The sequence below is a fragment of the Quercus suber genome, unplaced genomic scaffold (genome assembly GCF_002906115.3).
Source record: "Quercus suber isolate HL8 unplaced genomic scaffold, Cork oak 2.0 scaffold_199, whole genome shotgun sequence".
Lineage (NCBI taxonomy): Eukaryota > Viridiplantae > Streptophyta > Magnoliopsida > Fagales > Fagaceae > Quercus > Quercus suber.
In genome coordinates this window covers 1144665-1171352 of record NW_027069657.1, presented here as the reverse complement: position 1 = coordinate 1171352, position 26688 = coordinate 1144665, and the positions used below count along the sequence as shown (strand labels likewise).

The window sequence follows — 26688 nt, the reverse complement described above, 5'->3', positions numbered from 1 at the left end:
GCTCTTGTAGACTCGAATTAGATTGGGTATGGTTAGTAGGGTGAGATACCTATTTTGTCCAAAGTATGATTGAGCATTCATAATTTTTTTAGTAAATCACATAAATTTGATAACTTCAAGGCAAAATAGGGATTTCATCTATAAGCTTGCATCAAATTAGAAATGTTAATGCTTAACTAAGAACATGTTAATCCACAAAAATAGACTAATAGGCAAAAATAACCATTAGAGTTTCATTATACCAGTTGTGTTTTTCACAAAATTTAAGATAATTATCATTTTTTACTTCTACGAAACTTAAAAGATTAATGTTGCATATATTCATTACACAAAGAAGATTGATGTAATTTGTCTAAAAAAAATACTAAAAATATATGTTTGTTTCCTAAATTTTGGGTAAGGTTATATTTTAGTCTTTGAAATTTGAAAACTTCATTTTTGGTGCTAAAAATGAAATATAAATGCATCAAGTAAGCTATTTTGTAATTTTGTCATTATTCATTATAATTATTGCTTACACGACAAGATCTAATAAAACCATAAAACGCTTCATTTTAGCATAAGTTATAAAATAACTAATTTGATATATCTATAATTTTTTATATTTCAATAGATAAAGATAAAAGATTTGAATTCGAGATGTCACTAAAATATAACTAATAAATTAATATGTGCTTTAAAAAATAAAAAGAAAGAAAAATTATGGGATGGGTTTAAAAGGTAGGAAGAAGTAGAACACTTACACGATAGCCGTTTGTGTCCAGCCAATGAGAGGGCAGAAATGGCTTAAAAGGGGTTTTAGTTTTAGGGCTTTCTTTCATTCATTGTACTCTCTCTATCTTTGACTCGTCTAAAAGCTAAAAGCTATTAAGCTAGGGCACTCCTAAATCCCAAATCCCAAATCCCAAATCCAATTCTTCTTCTTCTTCTTCTTCTTCTTCTTCGAATTCGTGAAATCATCGTTAGCTAGTTTCCAAATGGACTCTCAAGCCAACGAAGGTATCCTCGACGGAGAACCTAACGACGTTAAGTCTTCTGACCTCAGAGAAGACGACGACATCATCAACGACAAGTCTCACTCTCACTCTTCCGACGGAGCTAGCGCCGGGTTTCTCTCTCTCTCTCTCTCTCTCTCTCTCTCTCTCTTAAACTTTTCAATTTTTAAGCTCTGTTTGGTTCCTAAGAAAATCTATCAACAACAATAAAAATCACTCAAATCTTGGAAAAAAAAAAAAAAAAGAAACTTAGTGAGTAACCGTTTCAGTTACTCGTTGTTTCTCTAATACTTTGTTGATTATAGGGAAAAAAATGGAAGGTAAAAGAAAGAAAAAATTTCGGAACTGAAGGAAATTTGTGTTTGATTTTAATTGTTTGTTTAATGCTCTCGCTAATCAATTTCTTGTTAGGAATAATTAAGATGAGAGTAAAAGAAAATGAAAAATTTTCAAGAACTTAACTTGTGTGGATAATAATTTGTGTGTGTATGTGTGTTTTTGATCTGTTCGTGATTTTTGTCCTGTTTGTAATTTGTTGCAGAAAAATCTTTATAGGGGGCTTAGCGCGAGAGACAACCGATGGTTAGTACTTATTTTTGTAGTTGATGATGCTTTTTTGTAATGTTTCAAATGCAGTTACACTTTACACCACTTTTATGTTTGGGTTCACGTCTAAATTGGTCGTCTTGGCTTTCAAAACTCGCAATTTACGCCTTGTTGATGTGCCCCTTTTGTTATGTTACATCACATTTTCACCAATAGTCATGCCGGTCCCTTTTGGGTTCGTTAAAAGAAAAGTTTTAACGGATGTTGGCAACTAGCTCTAGCTCAACCGGCACCTCCTCCCCTTATAAATTTAAGGTGGGGTAACCTACCAAAGCAAAAGGTTTAGCAGATGTTGACAGAAGGGGGACATTGACATTGTTGTAATACTGATTTAGAAGCGATCCTAAACTTAAAAGGTGTAAATAGTGTTTTTATTTTTATGTAAGTGTTGTTGACTTTTAGTGGGACATTTATGAGTTTTTGTTTGGTTCTTCTTTTGATTGTAATTGTATTATGCAGCACAATTTGTCAAGCACTTCGGTAAATATGGTGATATTATTGATTCTGTGATAATGAAGGACCGGAAGACTGGGCAGCCCCGAGGATTTGGGTTTGTGACTTATGCAGAACCCTCTGTGGTTGATAAAGTCATTGAGGATACCCATATTATTAATGGGAAACAAGTAGGGTTTTTGTTTAATCGTGTCAATATTGAGCTAGAATTTAGTTGTTTTTGCTTTAGTTGTTGATTTGGTTTTAGTGGTGTTTTGATGTGATGTTGGGGGGCATGTAGGTGGAAATTAAGCGGACCATCCCAAAGGGAGCTATTGGGTCTAAGGATATCAGGACTAAGAAGATTTTTGTGGGTGGGATTCCTGCAACTGTGAATGAAGGTTGTTTCTTCTATAGTTTTGTGGTAATTGTCTTTTTGTGAATATAAAGGTTGTTTGCATATTAATTCTGAAAGGGGAGCTATTTGTTTGTTTCAAATGAGCAGATGAGTTCAGGGACTTCTTTGCGCAATTTGGAGAGGTCAAGGAACACCAGATCATGCGGGACCATTCCACCAGTCGTTCTCGTGGGTTTGGGTTTATTTCCTTTGACACAGAGCAAGCAGTTGATGATCTCTTGTCCAGGGGTAACAGACTGGAGCTGGCAGGAGCTCAGGTGAGCAGAGTGCTAACTAAAATGAACATTTATTTTTCCTTTTTGTATGTTCTTAAAGATAATGTCCCTATTTCTATAACCAGCCTTTGTATGATGTAATTACTAGCTAGGGGATCCATAACATGTTAGTTACTAGATTATTTATATAAAAAAAAACATATTAGTTACTAGATTAAAAACGAAGACTATAATTATTCAAATGCAAGTTTTTGCCCAAAGGGCCTCATACAGAGCTTGCAAAGGACTTCTAAATTTTTTTTGAAAAAGTGAAAAATGCATCTATTTTTACTTGAATGATTACATAAATTTTTGGTGGGTGGGGTTGTGTATTCGTGGTTTACTTCCCAGGGATTGGCCCAAAGTGTCCTCCCTCCCTTGGCGAGGTTCCGTGTTATAAAAAATAAATTAAAAAAAAACATAAACAAACATCTAAGTGGGGGTGTTTTAATTATTAGTTATGTGCCAAACCGAGTGGGTTTCTTAAGAAGTACTTTGGTGTATTAATCATTCATTATTGGTTAACTTTATGCTACATCTTGTTTAGAATTTTTTTTTATCCATATCGGCTGTCACTCTATTCTTTGGCATCCATCAAGCATGGTGCTTGGTGTAGAGTTCATAATTTAAAATTTTTATATAGTTTATATGCCAACAATGTTGTTGTTTTTGTAGTCCTTAAAAAAATATTCAGTAGGTGGATGATGTTAATGAAAGTATTTCCAAAAATTTTTTGCACTATTTGGTGGCTTACTTTAGAGCCTACTTTCAGATTTAGAAATATTCTAATAAATTCTACTGCTCCAAATGTGTTGTTATCACTGTTGAAGTGATGCATAATGTGGACTTTATACAGAAAGTTAGTTCTAAGATGAAAGGATAGGAAAAAAGGAATTTAGAATTTAGGGAAAAAGAAAAAAAGAAAAAAAATATGGGGGGGTGAGGGTTGGGGTAAGTGAAACTAAGGATATCGTTTTCTTCTGTGATTAAACTAATTAATATTATGTCTTCTAAGCATACGAAAGATAAGAAGATTCTTGAATTATTTAACACATACACTGTTGTTCATACTGAATACAACCCTTTTTCAATTATGAAGCATTGTAATTTAGGTTCACGTTTCTTTCTTGTAGGTGGAAATAAAAAAGGCCGAGCCAAAGAAGCCAAACCCACCACCTGCCCCATCCAGGCGTTATAATGATTCTAGGCCTGCATTTAGTGGTGGGTTCAGAGATAGTGGTTATGGTGGATTCGGAGGCAGTAGCTTTGGAGGTGGCAGTGGTGGTGGATATAGGTCAGGTGGACCCTATGGTGGTGGCAGGAGCAGCGCTTATGGTGGTTATGGTGGAAGTGAATTTGGTGGTTATGGAGGATATGGTGTTGGTGGTGGTATGGCAACTTACAGGGAAGAGCCCTATCTAGGATACTCGAGTCGTTATGGAGGAGGAGGCTTTAGCAGAGGTTATGATCTAGGAGGCAGTTATGGTGGACCTAGTGAGAGTTATGGGGGATATGCTAGTGGTGGTAGTGGTGCTGCTGGTGGTGGCTATGGGAGTAGTTATGATGCCAGTCTTGGTGGTGCCTATGGAGGGGGTAGTGCCTCCTTCTATGGGAGTAGAGGGGGGTATGGTGGTGGTGCAGGGAGTGGTAGTCGATACCATCCTTATTCAAGGTAGAAGTCATTGGAGGAGGAATATTAGGATTATAATTTATAAGTGTACGGAAAAATGCGAACCTGTCTCAGTTTGTAGCATTGAGTTTCAAGTTTGTTAGTTTATGTTTTCGGATTCTTTTATTTTGTTGAGGAGGTGGTTTTGAATGTTTTTACCCTTCTGTACTAGTAGTGCAAGATAAAAGATCTGATTTTAACTTTTCATTTGGTCAACATTAATGAGCTGCAAATTGTGCAGATGATTGTATTATCTCTGGTTCTTGAAAGGTTACCTGCAGACATAAGTGGCAATTAATCTTCTTAACATTGTGTTTACTCATTTTCATTAGCAGACCATTCTTGTCAGTTAAGGAAGCACTCAATTTATTTCTTATGTTTAGCAAATCATTTTATTTCCAACAATGCCATAGACAAAAAATTCAGAACTTTTTTCACAACATTTGAGGTAGCAGGTTATTGTCTCCGTTGTATACCAATCACAACTTGTCACCTCAGCATTCATGAAAAAAGTTGTGAAATTGGTTGTGTATCTAGACTTATTGTTTCAGTTTTGCATGGACACAAGTGGCTAGACCTTGCCATTCATGGTGATAATTCCTCCGGATGTCAACTCTTTAACGTATATGTTACATGGATGGTTGCCTTGTTTCATAAAATGCAATGTTCTGATATGTTAGCTGCTTTCTATGACTTAGAACTATTCTTTTCTACATGATTGTTACATTGCAACCTTGACTACATGAGCTCCTATGATGGAATTGGAACAAATCTCAACCATTGTTAGTCTAACCTTTACTATGTTCCTGCTGAATCTTTCTTCTGGGTGAATTGGATCTTGGCGAGAGTTGATGTAGTATGAATTTGGAACTGATCTGGGTGTGAATGCATCTTAATCCTGCAAGATTGTGACTTATTAGTAAAGGCATGCCATGTTTGTAGCCTTTGTATTGATTTGATAAATTTATGCTATCAACAAAGTATAAGAAATAACATTTAGCTACTCGGCTAGGTTGGATGTTTAAAACTGTAGTATATTATACAAGGGTGAACTGAAAGGACATATGTCATAGCTGCACATGAAGCGGTGTCTGGCTTTAAGAAGTTTCCACATCCAAAAGCATTTGCAACTTGTTGAGTGTAAGGCTAGGGATGTGATGTGATACTCGAGAACTACAGCAACAAAGACGGCAGGTGAAGGTTAAAACTATAGCTTGGCTCTCATATTTGCTATTTGTTGCGAATGTATATTGTCTGAGTATTTGCAAAGTCTATATTTTTACCACAATTATGTTACCAACTAATGTGCTTATTTGTTTTTTTCATTGTAAAACCTATTATGAAATGTGGAATTCAATATCCTTCATTCCGTATTCACAATCTACAAAAGATCATTATCATCAATTTGTAATGAAAATTTAATAAATGTTTTATATAATATTTCCTACATATTAATTTATTCTCTCTCTCTCTCTCTCTCTCTCTCCAATACATAACTAAATTATTTTAAGCAGTTCCTCAAATACTCCATTAGGCCTGAGCCAAGTTGGTCTAGGGCTCAAGCCAAAACTTTGGCTCAATCACTTCTGGTGGTTAATAGCAGAAACCGCCATCAATTGCCCAGAACCACAGTCTTGACCATTTGATCTCCCATGGACAATGTAGGGTGATGGGGTAAGGGTCTCTAGATCTTCACTTGATCTAGAAACCTTTTAGATTTGTATCGATCATTTTTGTTGTATAAACTTCCAAAATGGGAAAATCAACACTCAAATTGAAATTATCAATTTTTTGGAGACTTTAAGTGTGCGTTTGGGAAGCGTTTCGCGTCTGCGTTTGTGCGTTTTGCTGAAAAAATATGGGTCTCACGGCACTGTTCACTGACCCACAAAAGTCATTTAAACAAGATTTTAATATAAATTTGAATTTCACGACACTATTCACACATTTAAAAATATTTTTCTACAATATTTTCAAAAATAAGTTTTTAGTTTTCATCAAATAAGCGGTATTCAAAGACACCTTAAGGGTTCGTTTGGATACAGCCGAAAACTGAAAACTGAAAAACACTGTAACAAATAATTTTTAAATGTGTAAATAATACCGTAAGACTCATTTTTAATGAAAAAATTGCTGAAAAGTGAAATTTGTGAATCTATGAATAGTAAAATTGGTTCTAAAAAGTCAACTATTGTGGCTACTGTTCATTAAACAGTAGCAACAACAGTACATAAACAGTAAAAAAATGACTGAAACCCGTGAAAAAAAAAAAAAAATGCTAAAACGCAAACGCGCGTTTTAGCTTTTCAATCCAAGCCAAACGGACACTAAAGGTCTGTTTGGATTGAACTTATTGTTGCTGAAATTAAAAACTGAAAACACTGTAGCAAAATAATTTTTAAATGTGTGAATAGTATTGTATGGTCCATTTTTAATATTTTTAAATACGTGAACAGTGCATGCACGGTTCACAACAGTAAATTTTGCCACTAAAAGTCAACATAAGCGGCTAAAAAAAAAAACAAAAAAAAACAAAACGCCAACGCCAGACGCAGACGCCGAACCCAAGCGCCCTCTAAGTCATCGCCAACCACCTCCTGCCATCAAACCTCTTAAATCCTGATGGATCGGTTTGGATTGGGCGGGTGGGTCAATTTGAACTAATATTTTGGACGATTCTAAATACCACACTATACAATGTGGAAAAGAATTTATTTTCAAAATAATAATCCTCCATAAACCAAGCCCGAAATGGCAATTCATTTTAGTTTACAGACTGAACTTGGGCTGCAAAGTCAGTAGCCCATGGGCCACCCCTGATACGAAAAAAAAATTCCAAATAAACTTCCTCGAACTCAGTAAACGTTGTCGTGTAATCACGAAAGAAAAATCTTCTATTTTTTCTGGCTTTCATGCTCAGAGAGAGACAGAGAGAGAGAGAGAGAGAATGGCAATGGTGTCATGGAACTTGGGCCTAGGTGCATCTCAAAAGGTACGTAGATTCATTCCGCAACTCAATTCTTAGGATTTTTCCTTAATATTTTATTGTTGCATTCCGCTTCTCAATTTTCCCTTCTTTTTTATTTATTTATTTATTTATTTTATTTTATAAATTTTAAAAAGCAGAGAGAGGTACCCCAACTCCAAGTATTTTGCAGAAAGAAAGAGAGAAACAGAGATAACAACCACCCTTATAAAGTCATCGAAATTACGCCTCCGCCCAAGAACCTTGGCATTCGTTGCTTCCCCTCTGTAATTACCCACTATTCTTATCTTAGATTCTATTCTACTCCTTTTTATTTATTTATTTTTTTAATTTATAATTATTTTTTTATCTCCATAATCAAAGTCACATTCATTTTTATAATTCTTAGCTATTAATCTAGACTAACAGCTTGGATATGATTTTTATTTATTATTATTTTATTTGGGGCATACAATCCAAAATGAAAGAACTACAATGGTAAAAAACATATAACGATATATTAGCATTCACATTTTAGTGTTAAAAGTTAAAACTACAGCTTACTATCATCATTTTGGACAGTAATGCTACGGTCAATTTTTTTTACAACTGCTGACATGGCCAATTGCGATTGGAGCAACATGATTTTTATCTAGGCCCATCACTTATACGACTTTTGATAGGCATCAATTCCGATATGTTATGTTAACAGCTGTGAAAAATGTTGTATTCTTATACTTATTGTTTTGGATATAGCTAAATTGCCTAGTACTGCCTAAAACCATATATCCTATATGGGATTGAGTTCAGTCTGTATCTCTACTCTAGCTATAGCCCCATTAGGCATTGTTTCCTTAGCGGGTGGAGTTTTATTTATTTATTTATTTTATTTTATAAATTTTAAAAAGCAGAGAGAGGTACCCCAACTCCAAGTATTTTGCAGAAAGAAAGAGAGAAACAGAGATAACAACCACCCTTATAAAGTCATCGAAATTACGCCTCCGCCCAAGAACCTTGGCATTCGTTGCTTCCCCTCTGTAATTACCCACTATTCTTATCTTAGATTCTATTCTACTCCTTTTTATTTATTTATTTTTTTAATTTATAATTATTTTTTTATCTCCATAATCAAAGTCACATTCATTTTTATAATTCTTAGCTATTAATCTAGACTAACAGCTTGGATATGATTTTTATTTATTATTATTTTATTTGGGGCATACAATCCAAAATGAAAGAACTACAATGGTAAAAAACATATAACGATATATTAGCATTCACATTTTAGTGTTAAAAGTTAAAACTACAGCTTACTATCATCATTTTGGACAGTAATGCTACGGTCAATTTTTTTTACAACTGCTGACATGGCCAATTGCGATTGGAGCAACATGATTTTTATCTAGGCCCATCACTTATACGACTTTTGATAGGCATCAATTCCGATATGTTATGTTAACAGCTGTGAAAAATGTTGTATTCTTATACTTATTGTTTTGGATATAGCTAAATTGCCTAGTACTGCCTAAAACCATATATCCTATATGGGATTGAGTTCAGTCTGTATCTCTACTCTAGCTATAGCCCCATTAGGCATTGTTTCCTTAGCGGGTGGAGAGCTATTATGGTTGTGCCCAGATAGGCCGCCAATGTCAGCTGTCGCATCTTACCCTATTTAATTTAGCCACAAAGAAAAAGGATTGCGTTTGCTGTTGGCGTCTTGGATGTCGATAAGTACCTGTATATGATGCGTTAGGCCTAATGGATGTCTTTGAAATGTTTATTAATTTTCTACATCAGTTTGCGTGCTAATGTAAGTTCTTTAAATTCAACGAGATCATGAATGATCTTTCACAAAAGAAGGATGCGTACATCAATTAACTTTAGAGGCAAGACATTACCCTTTTCTAATAAATTTTTTTTATATGTTATTTAGGAGATAAATGCAAGTAACTTGTAAAATAGACTATAGATGGGCATCTCTAATAGGCTTTTTAGGAGCATACTAGCTAGGTTATACAAAAATCAACAATCACATGTGCACGCAGTATGAGTTATGAAACTTGGTCAACTATCACATGCCAAATGTCAAAATAGGCCAAGCATTATTGGAATCAGATTAAATTACGTATGACACAAACAAAGAAATGTGATTTGGAACTATTACAAGAAACTTGGTTAAAGAATTGTTATTGCATGCAGCTAAGTGTATAGAAGTGTTGTTGGTCAAATTTGCAAAATAAATAGAGGCACATAGAGAGTACTTGATTTTCATCCACAATTCCATTGATGCAACACACTTCTGATTGACTGATAGCAAGAAGAACAATCAAAACTTAGTCCCAAAATGTTGGAATTGCCTATGAATCTGCAAAAAACTAGTCAAGGTTGGCCACATGTATTTTTGATTGACTGATGCTTAAAAAAATGATTTTAAATTTGCATTATTGCAGGTTTACACTGGTAGTGAAAGGCAATGAAAGGTGTCCAAATAAGTGTAGACTATAGAGTACTTTTAATGTGGTTTGAAGGATGTACTCCACGTAGCAAAATGGTCCCAATAAAAGATGCTGCTAGATTAGCTATTTAAATAACTTAAATTTTGTTTTTTAATGGATGATAAGGAAATCTATTGAAGGTTGTATTATAGATAACGATGCTAGTCTATAACACACCTTGTCCTTGCTTGCTCTATAATAGATCTCCAAAGGTAAAGAGAAAGATGAGGGAGAAAGATCATGCAAATATTCTTTTTGTGCCATGTGAGCTTCATGGCTGGGACTGGGGTCATCCCAGAGAGACAGAGATAGTGAAAGAACTGAAGACAGCATAACATGTTGGATGAGAAAATTCTAGCACATACATTATTGTCTGCATATTTTGTAATAGTTTGAAAGATATGAGGAATGCATTTACTAATATATGTTGGTTCCTTCTTTCAACGCTAATGCTTCAATGCCAGAACATGTTACAGGAAAGACATATGGTCCCATGTGGCATCGAATTTGCTTAATCAACTGTAAATTTCAAGTGCCATTCTATGTGAATTGGAAGTGTAGATAACTAGCAAAAGACGTTCCCCTTAAATTTTCTGTACACTTAACAAAATTTTTGCTGTTCAGTCATGTTGTCAATGTTGCTGTTATTGATGTATTCATGGATCTGTAGGCCCAGCATAGATTGTGAATGAATAAACAGCTGAACAAAATGTTGCAATCAGGGTATCCATGTTTAGCTGTATATCTCAATTGCACCTTGTTTGTTGCAGAACTTGCAATGTGGAGAGAGTGTAACAATAGAAGGCCAAGCCTATACTATTTCAGCTGTAACTCATCGATACCAGCTTCGAAAGTGCAAGTATGAACCAAGTGAGAAGAGGCTTGATGTTTTGTCAACAGGGAGATACATCCTGAATTTGTATTTAGAAAGTTTACTAGAACAATCTTGATGTCTATTTTATGAATAACTTCCATTATATATAAAAATTAGGCTTTGTATAACTAGGTTGTACAGGACCACTCTTTTAAATTGCATCTTAATGCTTTAGTTTTAACAGCTAAAAAACTGTGCAATGAAGCTTTAAGTTAATGACTTAATGCAGCACTTTTACTTGTAAATCATAATGGTATTACCTATATTCATTTAGTATGTTCAGTTTATTAGATCACCCACCAACCAGCAACCAACCCTGTTTCTAACCTAACCTTTGGACCAAAGTGACACCACTTATCTGTCTTTCTGGGATTCAAACAGCAGGACCCCAACCCCTTTATGCCTTATGGACTTGAATGCAATATGCTATTGTTCCTGTAACTGTAAAAGGATGTACAAACCATGCTCACTAACACTGTTTTGTAACTATCAACAAGATTTGTTTGCCAATAATTAGCACATAGGGCCACATTCCATTCTTGAATTGTGAATTACTAAGGATCTTTTGTATGCTGAGCCTGAGCTACACTACAACCCATCACAATTGCCCCATCTGTTCCGTATGTAATGCTATTTTCACAAACATTCCATTTTACAAATCAAGTATGCTCTTAATGCTAAAGTGACCAAGAACAATACAATTTCTCAATTCTCTCTATTTCAAATAAGAGAATTCGATATATGTTTAAGATTTATTTCTTTGATCTACCAGTGTTCAGGACGTCATATTATTCAAAATTTTAAATAACACTAATAAATACAAATACAAATATAGATTTATAATATTTAATTAGATTGAAAGAAAGTTTTTTTTGTTAGCAAAAACTTGGAAATTTGTACTCAATTGCAGCACTTGGTCCTAGAGGAAAGGACTCATGAAGTGAGAGCCTAGCTAGTGAGATTACTATTACTCATTGACAATTAAACTCTTCAGGGTGAAGTGACCAAGGGGACTTTGGTTGTAGTTGCTGCACATGATCCTAGAGGACAGGAAGGAAGCATGAAAGTAAGTGCCTAGCTTTGTGAGAATTTTCGTTAGCCATGGATTTGCTGGAGAAAATGATAGCGTACATTGCACACTGAAAATGATTGTTGAAACATGTTTAGTTGATTGGTGACACTAGTCACCACAAGCCTGGACATCTTTGTCTCAGAACCACTTAATCATAATCTAAAAAACGTGTCAAGTTGTAAGCCTGCAAAGGACTGGTTGGGAAAGTCCCCCTCCTTTATCATGGCCCCACTTATATGCAAAAATTTAAGAAGTCAGATAAAATGGTCTTCCTAACAAATAAAACGCCATTATCTAGGCAAATGTATTATTATTTAATAATATTTTATGAAAAATACTAGCGGATGCTCTTAAGATAATAATTAACAATTTATTTAAATAAATTTTTTATGGGAGCAAAAAAAAGTAATTAATGTTTTAACAGTTTTTTTCATTTTTTATAAAAGTAATATCAAAATTTTCTTAAAATTGATTATTAACCATTACTCTAAAGCACCCGTTAGCATGACCCATATTTTATATTTTATTTCTTATACTGATTAATAAGCTAACTCACACATTTATATAGGTGGTATGTTTCGTTAGTAGAAAAGACTATTTCAACAATTCATCCAGATGATTTTTTTTATGAAATATGATGTTCTTTCCTTTTACATTAAAAATAGATATGTGAAATCAATTATAAATGTAAGAGTAATGAGCACCAAGTTAATTTCTCAGTTATACGTCTCAAACCGTTAAATGCACTATTGTCCATCGGATTAGAATAAAATTAGAGGTCAAAGTAAGGTTATAGTTAATGGAATGGAACCCACACAACTAAACAGATGGGGAGGGGGGGATTTGTTATGGTCATCATCACGAGGGGAGGGACTACTCAACTACCGTATTCCCTCCGTCCCTACCGTCTGCACTACATACAATAGTCCCTACGTGGGTCCCAATTAAAGCCCCACGACTAGATTAGAACAAGTGGTGGGTCCCACTAGCGTGGCACTCCGGCCCCTCATGTCTCTAGAGATGCCATTGCCGGCATTGTAAAAAAATTGTAAAGTGAACATTGATATGGGCACCACCACCTCTAACAAAAAAAAAAAAAAAAAAAAAAAAAATAAAAAAAAAAATGATGATTGTGGCCTGCATTATGATCCATAGTTTTTTTTTTTAGCCTTTTTTAGATAACTTTAGAGTTGATTTCTTTTTGTACAATGTTGTCCAACCATTTTTTACAACCCTTATCATCAATAATTATATAGATATATTAAATTAATAATAGTTAAATTTTATTTCAATATTAGGTTATAATCCGTAATGCCGTACTCATGTATAAAAACATTTAATAATAATAATAATAATAATGAAGTGGTTTTTATTTATCTAAAGATAAGTGAGGTAGCCTTTTAGATTTTGACATTATTTATATTAAAACTGCTTTTTGGTAGTATTATAATGGTTGATATATAATAGTGTTAGTGATAGATGAATATGAAATTATAGTATAACTTAACATTTTAACGTGAACAAATTTATTTCTTTAAGAATTACTAAAAAGTAAGCTGCTCACTTTCACATAAATTCACCATTCTTTTTTACTGTTCACATTCAATTACATAAAATAATTGTGGGTTTTAATTAGATCAGCTAGTAAAATAAGAGATTTGTAATTCAATCAAAAACTAACTAATGTCTTAGTTTAATAATAAAAGAATAATCATTCAAAACGGACGCAATAGGTTAACAATATCTCTCAAAAAACTACATAAAACAATTGTCAAAAGAGAAGAGTGTGGTAAAGGTTTAGTGATATAATTATTGTTTATCATCATATGGGTTCCCTCAATAATTACTTATTACTTTTATTGATGGGGTTTAAAACTCGGGCAAGATAATGTTATGCGCCGAACAAAGCAATGACAGCCGTCCACGTGCTTCTGGTCCTGTTCACGTGCTCACATGTGACACCTTCTTGTTCCCGCCAATCAAAAAGTTAATGGTGTTGGTGCAGTGACTTAATCCCCATGTGATTACTATTAATTTTTTTATCATTATTTTTACATACCGATATTTTACAGTCAAGTACGGAAAAAAAAAATACTCAAATCTTAATTGGTCTCTGTGAATTTGATTCCTAAACTTAATGAAAAAAATGTGGATAAGAGAGAGAGATTCGAAGCATCCACATGCAAGTTAATGGTGTTGTCCAATTAAATTTGGGGTATTACAAAACTGGTTGAGATTTGAGAAAGAAATGAATCTTTATCTACTCTCTGTCCAAACATTGAATTTGATTGCTGTAAAACCCAATAAAAAAATGGTATTAGTTGACACCCCAATTCTTGTAATTTACTCTCTTAACAAGTATTAGGAGAAAGCAAAGCGTTGAAGAAGACAAAAATAAAATATATCACTCTTTTTAACTGTCCCTTTTTTAAATTATTAGGCTTTTTTCTATCATGCTTAAACACTTTTCTTTTTTCTTTTCTTTTTTTCTGTCAACACTTGTATCCACTAGGAGAAGGATGTGTCTAAGAAAAACTAAGAAAGAGAGTTTTTTTTTTTTTTTTAATGATTCGATAGTTCGGTAAGATGTGGTTCATCTGATAAAAGATAACAGACTATATTATTAAGTTAAAAAAACTCTTAAAAATATTAAGGATACAATGTTATCATAATTAGTAGAAATAATAGGATTTGATTGGTGTATCATTCTTACATAAATCTTTATTATATATCAATCACAATTTATATCATATTAAAAAGTATGAAAAGATTTGTGCTACTATTCTTCATATTAGCCAAAAAGAGAATTACCTTTGTTGGGAAAATAACTTTGTTTGGCTCATTAAACTCTCATGATGACATAAAAGAACTCATGTTTATTGGCATTATTGTAATATAGTTTATCCTAAGTAATTTTTTTTTTTTACATCCTTTGAGTATCATGCGATTGTCATTTTAGTCCCTTGACTACCAAAACTTATAGTTAACACCATAAAATTTTAAATTATTATCAATTCATTCCTTCTATCAACTCTATTTGCTAGCATTTATAAATAATCCAAACCTACATCATTTTGGGCAAAAAAAAAAAAAAAGTACAAAGATAAAAAAATTTTAAATAAGGACATTAAAAAAAAAAAAAAAAATAAACATAAAATCCTAATTCAACTAGGAAAAAGAAAATTCTAGTCCAACTAAGAAAGCAAAAAAAAAAAAAAAAAAGTCCAGCCCAAACCAAATTTTGTAACACCATAAAAAAGGCCCAAATCTGATCCATTGGGTCCAAGTTGCAGAAGAACCCGCACAAATCACATTCGCCATTTTCTTTTTATTCTTTTTTGCAAATTCCCTCTCTCTCCCTGTAGTTAGCAAGAAAACTCTACCACTTCGCCATCTCCAGTAAGTTTCCCACTTTTCTTTTCTCTTTTTCTCGCCAACCAAACAGACCCGAATGCTTATTTTTCTTTTGGGATTTATGTTTGGTTTTTAAAATTTTGAATTATGGGTTTTTAGGAACAAGAGGGTGTGCATAGATCTCTCTTGCTGGATGGTTCAGCTTCAAAACGTTAGCAAATCACACTCTTGTATGAAAGAGAAGGTTTATCTCAGAGGTCTCTTTCACCGCCTCAGAGCTCTCATTGCTGTTAATTGCACCATTGTTTTTGTTACAGGTACTTAATTCATATGCTTTTGTCCTCCTGGGTTTCTTCAATTCCGTCATTTACTTTTAAAACTAGATGTGGGTTTTTTAATTTAATCTTTTACTTATTGTGAAGATTGGGTTTTTGGTTTTTTGTCAGAGAATGACTAATGGGGCACTTGATTTTTAGGAATAGTTTGCACAGATGTTTGAGCTGGTGATTTTTCTTTTTTAAAATGAGACTCTTATAATAATGTCACTGTTCTCTGTATACACACTATGTACATGGGATTTGGCCCCTTTAGAGGTTAATTTATGAATTCTTGCTTATCTTTGACTATGTATATGAAAACTATGTATTCAGTTAAGATGTCATTGCCTTCAGAGCATGGCATTTGACCACATATCTTAATTTTAAGTAATCTTTGCTGCCTGTATATAGATCAATTCCTGCTATTAAGTTATCAACTTATAGACGCCACTTAAATTCAAGAAGTGAGGTGAGAATCCTTGTGTGCAAATGCAATCACTGTATGTTGTTTACTTTCTTTTAAACTTATTTTGGCTAAAGTTTTGGGCATGGCACATGGAATCCCTTGTTTAGATGGGTAATATCTACTGTTAAAGTAAAATTTTCAATATAGGATTATAGTAATAGAAGCAAGAACTCACTAGGTTTTTTGTCAAAAAAGGAATTTAAAAGAATGAAATAAATATAAAAAATTTATTTTATCTTATCATCATTATCATTTTTCATTAACATTACTATAACGACCATCAGGATGGATGTTTCACTTCGAACTCAGATATCTTTCTTTTTGGTGCAAGGACTGTGTACAGAGATATATGCCTTGGTAAGTAGATTCACATTTGGTTGCATATTGAAATTCCTTAGAGTAACGTATTTTTTGTGTACTAATTATGCATCCATTTTGCTAATAAATTAGGAGATGGTGGTTATATCACTTGCTATGAAATGACAGATGTAGAGAGACAGCGTGGATTTGGAAGGAACTTATTGTTAAATTTCTAATTGTCAATGTAAAATACTTATGAAGCCTTTTAGAAAAATAATAATAATAATAATTCTTTTGCTATGCAATTGATTAACAACTACAACAACCAAGCCTTAGTCCTAATTGATCTTGGGCTTGGCTGTGGATCCTTAACAGATTAGTCACGGCTGGCTAAGGACTGTCCTTCGTAAAAAAGAAAAGAAGTTCAACGAAACAGGGGACTGTTTCCAAGTGCAATAATAGCAAGGAGAACTCACTGGATCATGATATGAATGTTAATGGTGAATTCTAGAAACCTTATATAGTTCATGTAACAGTCCTGCATGTGGTTCTTTTATGCTTTTTTGAAACTTTTTTGCAATGTAATGAACTTTGTCTCAAATGACACTTTCTCCTCCAATAAGAATGGGTGAAGGGTCCGGTTATGCATACAAAACCCACTAGGTGTGAGTGTGTGCAATAGCAATAACCAAAATAATAACAAAGCCTTAGTCCCAAATTTTGGGTTGGCAATGGATTCTCAACAATTAGTCAAGGTCAGCCACATGTATTATTTTCCTCCATTCTATTTTATTGGTCTTTGTAACTTCCTTAATTGACATGTCATTTTCTTGTTGCTTCTACTATTTTTTTTTTTTTGGTNTTTTCCTAGTTGAATTAGGATTTTATGTTTTTTTTTTTTTTTTTCTTCCTAATTAAGTTGTTTTCTCTTCACTAAGAAGTAGGACTGTGTTATTTGCCCAATGTGGACAAGATGGACCGAATAGGACCAATGTGTACTAAATAAGATCGAAGTGGACGGAACGGACCTAATAGAACTAAAGTGGACCGAATGTCCTGAATAGGACTGAAGTGGATCAAAGTGGACAAAATGGATCGATAGGACCAAATAGAACTAAAGTAGCCTGAATGGACTGAATATGACCAATATTGACCGAATAGGACCAAGGTGACCTGAATGGACCAAAGTGGACTGAATAAGACCTAATGGACCGAATTTGACTTTAGTGCACAGAATGGACTAAATAGGACTAACGAGGGTAGAATGGACCGAATAGAACCAATGTGGACCGAATAAGACTTTTGAATATTTATCATTTTTATTGAATTTTTAAGGTTCATATTTCTCATTTCTAATGTCTATTTTAGTATTTTCTTTATATTTTCAAACTCAAAACTAAAGAATTTAGCCCAAATATAATAAAATTTCATACTTTTCAACCCAAAAATCAAGAAAAAAAAAAAATTTTTGAGCTAAAAAAAGAAGATGAAATCTACAAAAAGAATTAATTTAAGGCCCAATTAGTCTAAAATGGACTAAAGGGAGACTGAAATTGATTGAGTGGACCAAGTTGGACCGAAGTAGACCTAATTGGACCGAATAAAAATTGTTTAATTTTTAGGGAGAACAAATTATCTTAAAAAAATTTTAGAGAAAAAATGATACATCATGTTACAATACATTAGTCTGTGATTATTATTAACATAAAAAAAAATAAATAAAAAAAAGAAAAAAGAAAAAAGGATTATGATGGGATAAATTTACCATATTTTGCTAAGGATAAAATCAGAATAAAAACTATGCATGACCTTAGTGTAAGCTTCACTGTTTATACAGCACCATAATAAGGAGAAAACCTGCATGTCATTAACTCATAGCTAGAAATGTCTTAGAAGAAGAGAAAATGTCCTATAAGCCACTCTCTCCAGGTCAGCACTCTTGTTTGGTGGGACTAACCAATGGATGAATGACACGCGTAAAAATAAGCCAACTTAACATTAAACTACCAATACAAGCTAAAATACTATCTTACCACTCAAAATTTAATTGCCCGCCAACTACTCAACCTTTTTCCTCTTCCTCTGTAATCTAAAAACACTATCACTTTTCATCTCTCTGTCTCTGTCTCTCCACTTTCACTCTTCCATTTCAGATTTTCAACCATTGTCTTTAGGGTGTTGACAACAAGCTTGCCCAGATTCGCTGGTCTTCGCCACAAATGCCCACGTTGGATTTCTTGCCGACGCTTTTGAGTCGCCAACCGTGCCATCAACGTCAATTTTTGCCGTTTAAGTCCACCTCCACCTTCATCGTAAACTATAAACAGGTAACAATTCGAAATATCCAAGATGTGGTATAAGGAGGTAGTTTCAGCGTCTCAATGCTTGACATATTGGGGTTTGTAGTTCGAAGATCTGAGCTTATTTTTAATAGTTCTAGTATAGGAGTTTCTATCTATCATTATTTCTTAAGTTCAGCTGTGAGGCTTGTTCTCTTAAGGAATTATTGCTATTATAATGCCTATGTTGTGGTAGAATATGAAGTTTTAGTAGGTTGGATTGGAAGATAATTTTTACACTACTATTTTCATCTTCTTAAATTATGTTGCTTATTTATGGCATAATGATATATGCCTTTGCTTGCTCTAGTTTACTTGAAAGACTTGAAACAGAGGTGTTAATAAGTTCATAGCATGCTTTTGTTTCTTCCATTCTTTTGAAGTCAATAGATTGGATTTTCTTGTGGTTATTTGTGTCTATGATACTTTTCCTTTAGCAGGGCCCCATTCCACAACTAAGGTCATGTTTCCCATACGATTTTCTCTTTGAAGTTCTCTTTTTTACAATATTTCTTAAATTTTTGACAGTTGATGAACATGGGAGTGTAATATATTTAACTATGGGCATGCTATTTGCATTTCAGTTTTAGGCCTTATGATCAGTGGTAGTGAGCTTAGACATTATGATGAGGAAGCAATTAATGATAAGAGGATTGGAGTTGATTCCGCTAATGTTGTTGAGTCAAAACATGGTGTTGTTGCTATTGATGATGACCTATTCTAAAATTGGCGCATTTTTGGAGGGCATGTTGGGATGGCTTCATGATTGTCCGGTCCTTAACTTCACATACCCAAGCTTTTGACAAGGGAAAAGCTGAATCATTATTTGCTTCACAGGATCACAATTGTCTCTTTCAACTAAAGTTTTTGATTTAAGATTTAATAGATTCCTGCCTATAAAATCATATTGGCATGTGCAACACAATCAGATTACTCTCTTCTACTAAGTATTAATAATTTTTCTTTTGGTTTTTGTACAAAATGTGACACTGCCTTTTGAGCAAGAGTATTTTTCCGGAAAATATTTTTCCGGAAATGCTATTTTTCGGAAAATAAATATTTTTCAGGAAAGGAAAATATTTTTCAGGAAAATATTTTTCGGAAAATAAATATTTTCCGGAAATGCTATTTTCAGGAAAGGAAAATATTTTCAAGTGTTTGGTTGCATTTCAAAAAAATGCTTTGAAAAATATTTTCTAGTGTTTGGTTGTGTTCTAAAAATGTTATTTTCCTACTTTCTCACATTTTCTCAACCATTTTCTCAGCTTCCAAACAAATTTCATTATACAAAATTTCAATATATAAACTCTAAAAGAAACAAAATATTTTAACAAAACACTGATTAAACTCAAAAATTTTGGTCAAACAAAGAGAGGGAGGAAGAGAGAGTGATCGGTGGGTGAGGGAAAGGGAGAGGTAGATCGAGAAAGAGAGAGATCGGGCATCGCTGGTGCTGAGGTGCGATGAGACCGATGCGAGCTTGGGTTGGGTGCGGTGGTGCGATCTGGGGTTTGACGAATGGGTTTTCTGGGGTGCGATTCTGGGGTTTGATGAATCGGGTTGAGTTTGAATAAGAAAAAATGGAGGGGATGACGAGATCGGTGGGTGGGTTTGATACCGGCGACGAGATCGGTTGTCTTCTTCACTTTCCCTTCGAGCTCTCTCTCTGTCTTCGGGTGTGTGCTCTCACTCTCTCTCTCTCTTCGGGTGTGTTTTCTAGAAACGCTTTGAAGGTAAAATCAAAGTGTAAAATCATTTACGCTCAAAATGGCTTATTTTCCGGTCAAAGCTTATTTGATTTTCCGTTGACCGTATTTTTCGTAGTTGCCAAACACACACAAATTTGTAAAATGATTTCCTGAAAGTATTTTCAGGTGAAACAAATGCACCCTAAATCTTAGCCTATAGTTGTGTACATTGCAATAAAACTCTTGTTTTTTAGTCTTGTAATAAAAATGTACATTTCAATAGAATTTTGTTCATTCTTTGAGCAAACTCTTTTCTTTTTTACATCTCCTTTCTTGCATCACATTGTTATTGTAATAAAATATCAGAATTGTTAAACTCGAAGCTTTACAATTATTTAAGAAAAAAAAAATCAAATGATACATCAAAGTACGACTTTAGTAAAAGAAATTTTTATTATGTTAAGAATATATCAATGCTTAACTTGCAGCTACTCAAAACATACATATATAAAAACCAAGTTAGAGTAGGTCTATAAGTACTTAAAACATACATATATAAAAACCACACCAGCTTGTGGATAGTTTTCTAAAATACAAAAAGTGCTCAATTTTGCACATTTTAACCCAAAAACCCTCCACATCAGTCTTTGTAAAAATGTCGAAATATGCACAATGGTCTTGCAAATGAACAGTAATCGTGTATATATACACAATTACTGTTCCCCGTGTAAATGATTTTTTTATTTTTTTTCTCTCTCCTCTCTTCACCTCACTCTCTTTTCCTTTCTCCCTCCTCTCATGGTTACTGTTCATAGTGTTAAAAAAATGAATATTTTATTTGAATAAATGTGTATAATAGACAAACTGATATGGATGTTTTGTAAAAATAGGTGTGGAAAATAGAAAAAATTGGTTTTAGATGTGTAAAATGGAATTTTTTTTGCACATGCTGATGTGGATGCTTTTATTGTAATAAAATATCAGAATTGTTAAACTCGAAGCTTTACAATTATTTAAGAAAAAAAAAAATCAAATGATACATCAAAGTAAAATTTTAGTAAAAGAAATTTAATGTTTAACTTGTAGCTACTCAAAACATACATATATAAAAACCAAGTTGGAGTAGGTTCATAAGACATAAGCGAACTACAAAACTGTAAGAGCTACAAGCTGTACATAAAGCTATCTAAAAAATTGCTATAAGGGGTTCATAAAGCTATTAAAAAGTTTTCCAATATGCTCTACAAACTATCCAAGATACTTCAAAGTCTTGTATTATCTTGTAATGTGGTAGAATCCTGAAAAAAAAAATTTCATAATCTTAGAAAAAGCAATAAATAAGAGCATATGATAAAGTTTAAGTTTTAGAAAGTACTTGACTCAATTATGGAAACACACAAGTGAGTTTCATACCCATTATCAAAATATTATAATCTCCACAACAACTCCATCAATAACCAAATTAATTATTATTATTTTTAAAACTCAATAAGCAACAAAGCATTTGCAAAATTTTATGATAACCCCAAATGATTTGTAATCTAAGACCAATATTATTCCTGTGTTATGCATGATGCAATGTAATTTTTATAATACTATGTCCATGATAAGTATAATTTCCAGTAAAAACACAAGTACCAACACAACTTCATACATTGGCTTGAAAATTATACGAGTTAATAATTTTAAAAATTATAATAGCACAACCTGAATTTCGGATGGATTTTTGTTTGTGTGCAACAAATGGCACTTTTATGTAAACAATCTGTGCCATTGACATCCAGGGTCTCAATAATTCAAGCTACTAGCTCCAATTTTAAGTTGCAGGACTAAAGAATTCATGTACTCCTCTTCGCAACAAGCAGAGTTCTCCCAATCCAACCTACTAAAACTTCATGTTCTACCACAACATAGGCATTATAATAGCAATAATTCCTTAAGAGAATAAGCCTCAGAACTTAAGAAATCATGATAGATAATAACTCCTATACTAGAAATATTAAGAATAAGCTCAGATTTCTATCTTTAATCTCCAAAAAAAAAGAAAAAAAAAAAAGCTCAGATCTTCAAACCACAAACCCAAGGATGTGAAGCATGTTGAAATTAACCCCTTATACTACATCTTTGTTTCACATAATTCCACTAAAAATCTCCAAAGAGACTATCCATAGTCTAATTTCAGAACAGCCAACTACACATTAGCAAGACAACACCTTTTTTTTCCTTCCCTTTAATCCCATGATAGAGCAAGACACAAAAATAATACCGTGACTCTAATAACGCCAAACACCCACCACCATTAGCATTATCAAAATCTCATAACCAATGTGGGCATTTGTGGCAGAGACCAGCGAATCTAGGCAAGCTTGTTGTCAACACCCTAAAGACAATGGTTGAAAATCTGAAATGAGAGAGAGAGAGAGAGAGAGAGAGAGAGAGATATGAAAAGTGATATTGTGTTTTCAGATTACAAAGGTTAGTTTATTGTACACGTTTTCGGTGTTGGATTATTTTTTTGACAAATGCGTTAATGTGCTAATTTTCTTTCATAAAAATATTTCCATTCATGTGTAGGGAAATGCTAAAATAACAGTTATGAAAGTTGTTCATCTTAATAATAAAACAAATTTGATATAGAATTTAAGTCCAATTGGAATTAATATTTTTAATCAATCTGTTTGTTTTTATCTCATAAATCCCATAAAAAGTGGAATTCATATGAATAGAAAGAAAAAAAAAACTTTTTTTTATGGAAAAAATGAAACTTTTCTTTTATAACCCAAAAAAAAAAAAAAAAACAAACAAACAAACGTTTTTTTAGAAGAATAAACGTTTATTATATGAGTAATGCTACAGTTACAAATTATTTTACAACATTTTTACAAAATGATGATGTGGCCAACCTCTTATTGGTTTTCAACTAGACCCACTATTAATATTATTTTTTTATTTACCAATAATCACTCACCACATCAGCAATTTGTAAAAAAATTTGTAAAATAGTTTGTATCTCTAGCATTATTCTTATTATATATAGATACTTTTTTTTGAGAAGAAAGAGAAGGTGTTTACTTTAAACTCAAATACTTATTACCTTATTTACATTTTTTTTTTAACTTTATCCAAAAACATTTTTGGTAAATTGTTACTTATTTTGTTATAATAATTATTAAAATATATAATTATTTATACATATATTTTATAAGTTTTTTCATAAAACTGTGCAATGCACGGGCCTATAACTTGTATGTAAGTAAATCGGTATAGCCGTGATGGGAGTTTATTAATGTAGGATAAGATATGGGTTTAATTTTTGTGGTTAGTTTATTTTTTAAATTTTATGTAATTTTTTTTATTTTAGGATTTAGGGTTTTACTTCTTTAATTTTAGGAGTTTTTAAGGCTTTCTTAATTAAATTAGAGTCCTTTTATGGTAGGGTATAAATTGGGATTAGTTTAGGAATATTTTTATTTAGAAAATAAGTTTTGTAAGGGCCTACAATATTTCAGGGAAGGTTGTTGTTGTTGTTGTTGTTGTTCCGACTTGCTAACTTGACCCAACCCATGTGGGACATTACGTGAGGCGGGTCAAGTTGGGCAAGTTAGATAGATAGTTTAGTGGGTCTAGTTGAATAGTGGGCTAAGATATTTCTACCAACCACAACCCAACCCGATAGCCTATATATATATATATATATATACTTTGTCATGTTGTAAACTTTATCTCACTCACATACTCACCCACTTCATTTCTCTTATCTCTCTTTTTTGTCTTTTTATTTTTTCATTTTCACATTTCTCTTCTCTAATAAACTCTAGTTGCTTTCTCTAAGATTTTGTTATTATTCTTACTCTATGTACACGTCTAATTTCAGATTCTGATGAGATGTTTTTCTTTTAAATGTTATAAAACTTTAGTCATTCTAATAAAATTAATGTAGTATTTGTAATTCTTTTTAATAAAAACTGAAATTTTTTCTTTCTTTTTTAATTTATTTTTATTTGAGGAAGAAAACAACTTTCCAATTTAATTGAAATAATTTTATTTAGTCAATTGAATTTACCAACCCAATAACTGAATGATTTATATATTTGTTTCTTCCACTGCTAGGCCGGAGAATGAAGAGTAATGATTTTAGCAAGAGCAGCCCATCAGGTTTAAACCATTATGATTTTCAACCAATCCGCCGGATTTATAAATTTGTGGGTTGATGGCGGATTGGAATTATCTCAACCCACCATTGACGAGTTGGTTAAAAATATTATTCTCTACCCACCCAGCTTGACTCGTACACACCCCTAGTACCACGTCACAAGAGCCCAACTGCAGCCTGCAATTTAAAATTATTATTAGAGACAGAGGTAATAGACACTTAAAATTTCACATGATCTAATGTTTTGCTAGTCTCCCTCCAATTTAAAGCTATTTTTAGCATATTAAAAACTACTTCTAGCCCATTTGATTATACTTTTAGTTCTTTCAACTTAAGCTATATAAAATTACTTCTACCCATTCGAAACTAATCTAAATTTTATTACCAAAACCTATTGTTTATTCAAGTATAAATTTCATTGAAACATTTTATCATGTTGAAAATAAAAGGAGAGATATTACCTAAATTACTTGAAATTTGTATAAATGAAATTACCAATAATAGGTGGTGGAGTTGAGGCTTGGACTATATTGCTTTCTTTAGATGATATATGTCTTCTATAGAATTTTTTGGTGAATTAAGCCAAAGATTTTGCGTGTTGCCCTTGTAATAACAACAAACCCAACACCTAGCTGTATATCCTTGCAAATCTACACAATTTATCAAATGAGAAGCTCTCAATAGTCTACTTTATTTTTCCAAAAATATGAATAGATGAGAAAATATTTCTTTAGAGTGAAGAAGAAGAAGTTGATGAGCAAGTGTCTAGAAAAACGGCAAAATTGTTGATTTAGAAAGTTTGCTACTATTGGTGAAAAGAAGAGAACACTTTTTTCTCACTTTCTATAGCGGACAAAGTTTAGCTAAAAAATTGGTTATATCTTAAGACTACAACCTTACTCAATATTTTTGATTGGAGGTGAATTTGTCAAAATTCACCATTGAATTATATTTTCTTCATATATCCTCCATACTAACAAAATTTCTAAAAAATTAAAGATCAATAATTATCTCATCAATAAATTGTTTAAATTGCAAGTTTTTGTAGTTTAAAATTATGCATAAAATATAATTTTATAGATTGTATAGTAAATAATATCTGATTGGCACATAATTTGACATGTGTATTAAGAGCATAAAGAACATGTAATCTAATGGTTAGATTTTTGAAATATGTAGTAATGTTAATGATATTAAGTAAGGTTGTAACTTTAGGCTATAACAAATTTTATAACTAAACTTTGTTCTTCTATAGCCACCATAAGAGAGTAAAGAGACTTTACTAGTTGAGCTAACTAAAACCCACATTACTTTGACTCTTTGAGTCTTTCGTTAAAATTATAAAAGTCCAATTAACGGGTGTTCCTAGAATATTTGTTAATAATAAATCATTTTAAAAACTTTTGGTACCACTTTTATGAGAAATATAAAAAGCTATCGAATTTTTTTTTTTTTTTTTTTTGAGAAGGAAGACGGTTAAAGAATATTATTAGCTAGAATTGGCGAAGAGAATTGAATAAAGATGTGGGGGAACACTCTGCCACCACATTGACAAACCTCTAACATGTCTAGCATGTCTAGCTAGGTTATGAGCAATATTATTACCAACTCTACGTACATAAGAGAAAGAAATACAACTGTTGGTAACTATAGTAGATTTGGCTAAGGGATAATGTGCCCAAATGAGGATAGAGACTCTTCATCAGAGTTGAGGGTGTTGATCACTACCTCCGCATCCCCTCAATGATATATGGACTGATCCCAAGCTCCTGGGTAAACCAAATTGCTCTAGCTGTTGCCATGGCTTCCACTATTTCAGGGGAGTAAGTAAGAGGTGCCTGTTCCGATAGTCTTTTATAAACTAATACCCTTAGAACATCCGTTAACTTTTTCCAAATTATAACTAAGAGAAAATCTAACTAAAATCTTTAATTGGATTCCAATTTTGCGCCACGTGTCATATTTAATTTGTTTAGTTTTTGTGCCAAATAATTTAATTACCTGCAAAAAACAAAATGTCTACTAGAAATTAGCCATAAAAAAGCCAAATATCATTGTTATCCTCCACGTCCATAACCTGCACCATACTCACATTCTGTTTTTTGATTAAATGAGAAATTAAATTGGGTGTGTCATTAACTTAAGTTTGTATTCTCCGCATTTATCGATATTGCCTGCGTTTGGATAGCAAGTTTTGCTACTCAAAGTAAAGTTGTGTTTTACCTTTTTTTTTTTTTTTTTTTTGCCGCACTTTGTTGACTGGGGGGGGGGGGGGAGTTTTTTTTGGG

The 26688-nt window shown here is 32.8% G+C and overlaps 1 protein-coding gene, 1 long non-coding RNA gene and 1 other non-coding gene across 4 annotated transcripts; all 3 read left to right on the top strand.

Annotated features, from left to right (window-relative positions):
• The first annotated feature begins 797 nt into the window (after positions 1–797).
• Positions 798–4696, top strand: LOC112020946 (uncharacterized). The gene is made up of 6 exons (XM_024053518.2): positions 798–1108; positions 1537–1577; positions 2061–2224; positions 2335–2434; positions 2539–2708; positions 3839–4696. Exons 1-6 carry the CDS (start codon positions 978–980, stop codon positions 4379–4381), a joined length of 1149 nt encoding a protein of 382 aa, XP_023909286.2. The 5' UTR covers positions 798–977; the 3' UTR covers positions 4382–4696.
• Positions 4697–8224: 3528 nt separating this feature from the next.
• On the top strand, positions 8225–10842 carry LOC136069957 (uncharacterized). The gene is made up of 2 exons (XR_010631163.1): positions 8225–8376; positions 10608–10842. It is a non-coding gene; the product is annotated as an uncharacterized LOC136069957 (long non-coding RNA).
• Positions 10843–15090: 4248 nt separating this feature from the next.
• On the top strand, positions 15091–16969 carry LOC111998981 (uncharacterized). 2 transcript variants are annotated; one of them, XR_010631162.1, is made up of 5 exons: positions 15091–15182; positions 15297–15454; positions 16205–16277; positions 16371–16464; positions 16596–16969. It is a non-coding gene; the product is annotated as an uncharacterized LOC111998981 (transcript). The 2 variants fall into 2 exon arrangements; XR_010631161.1 differs by having other exon boundaries at positions 16371–16969.
• Positions 16970–26688: the final 9719 nt, after the last annotated feature.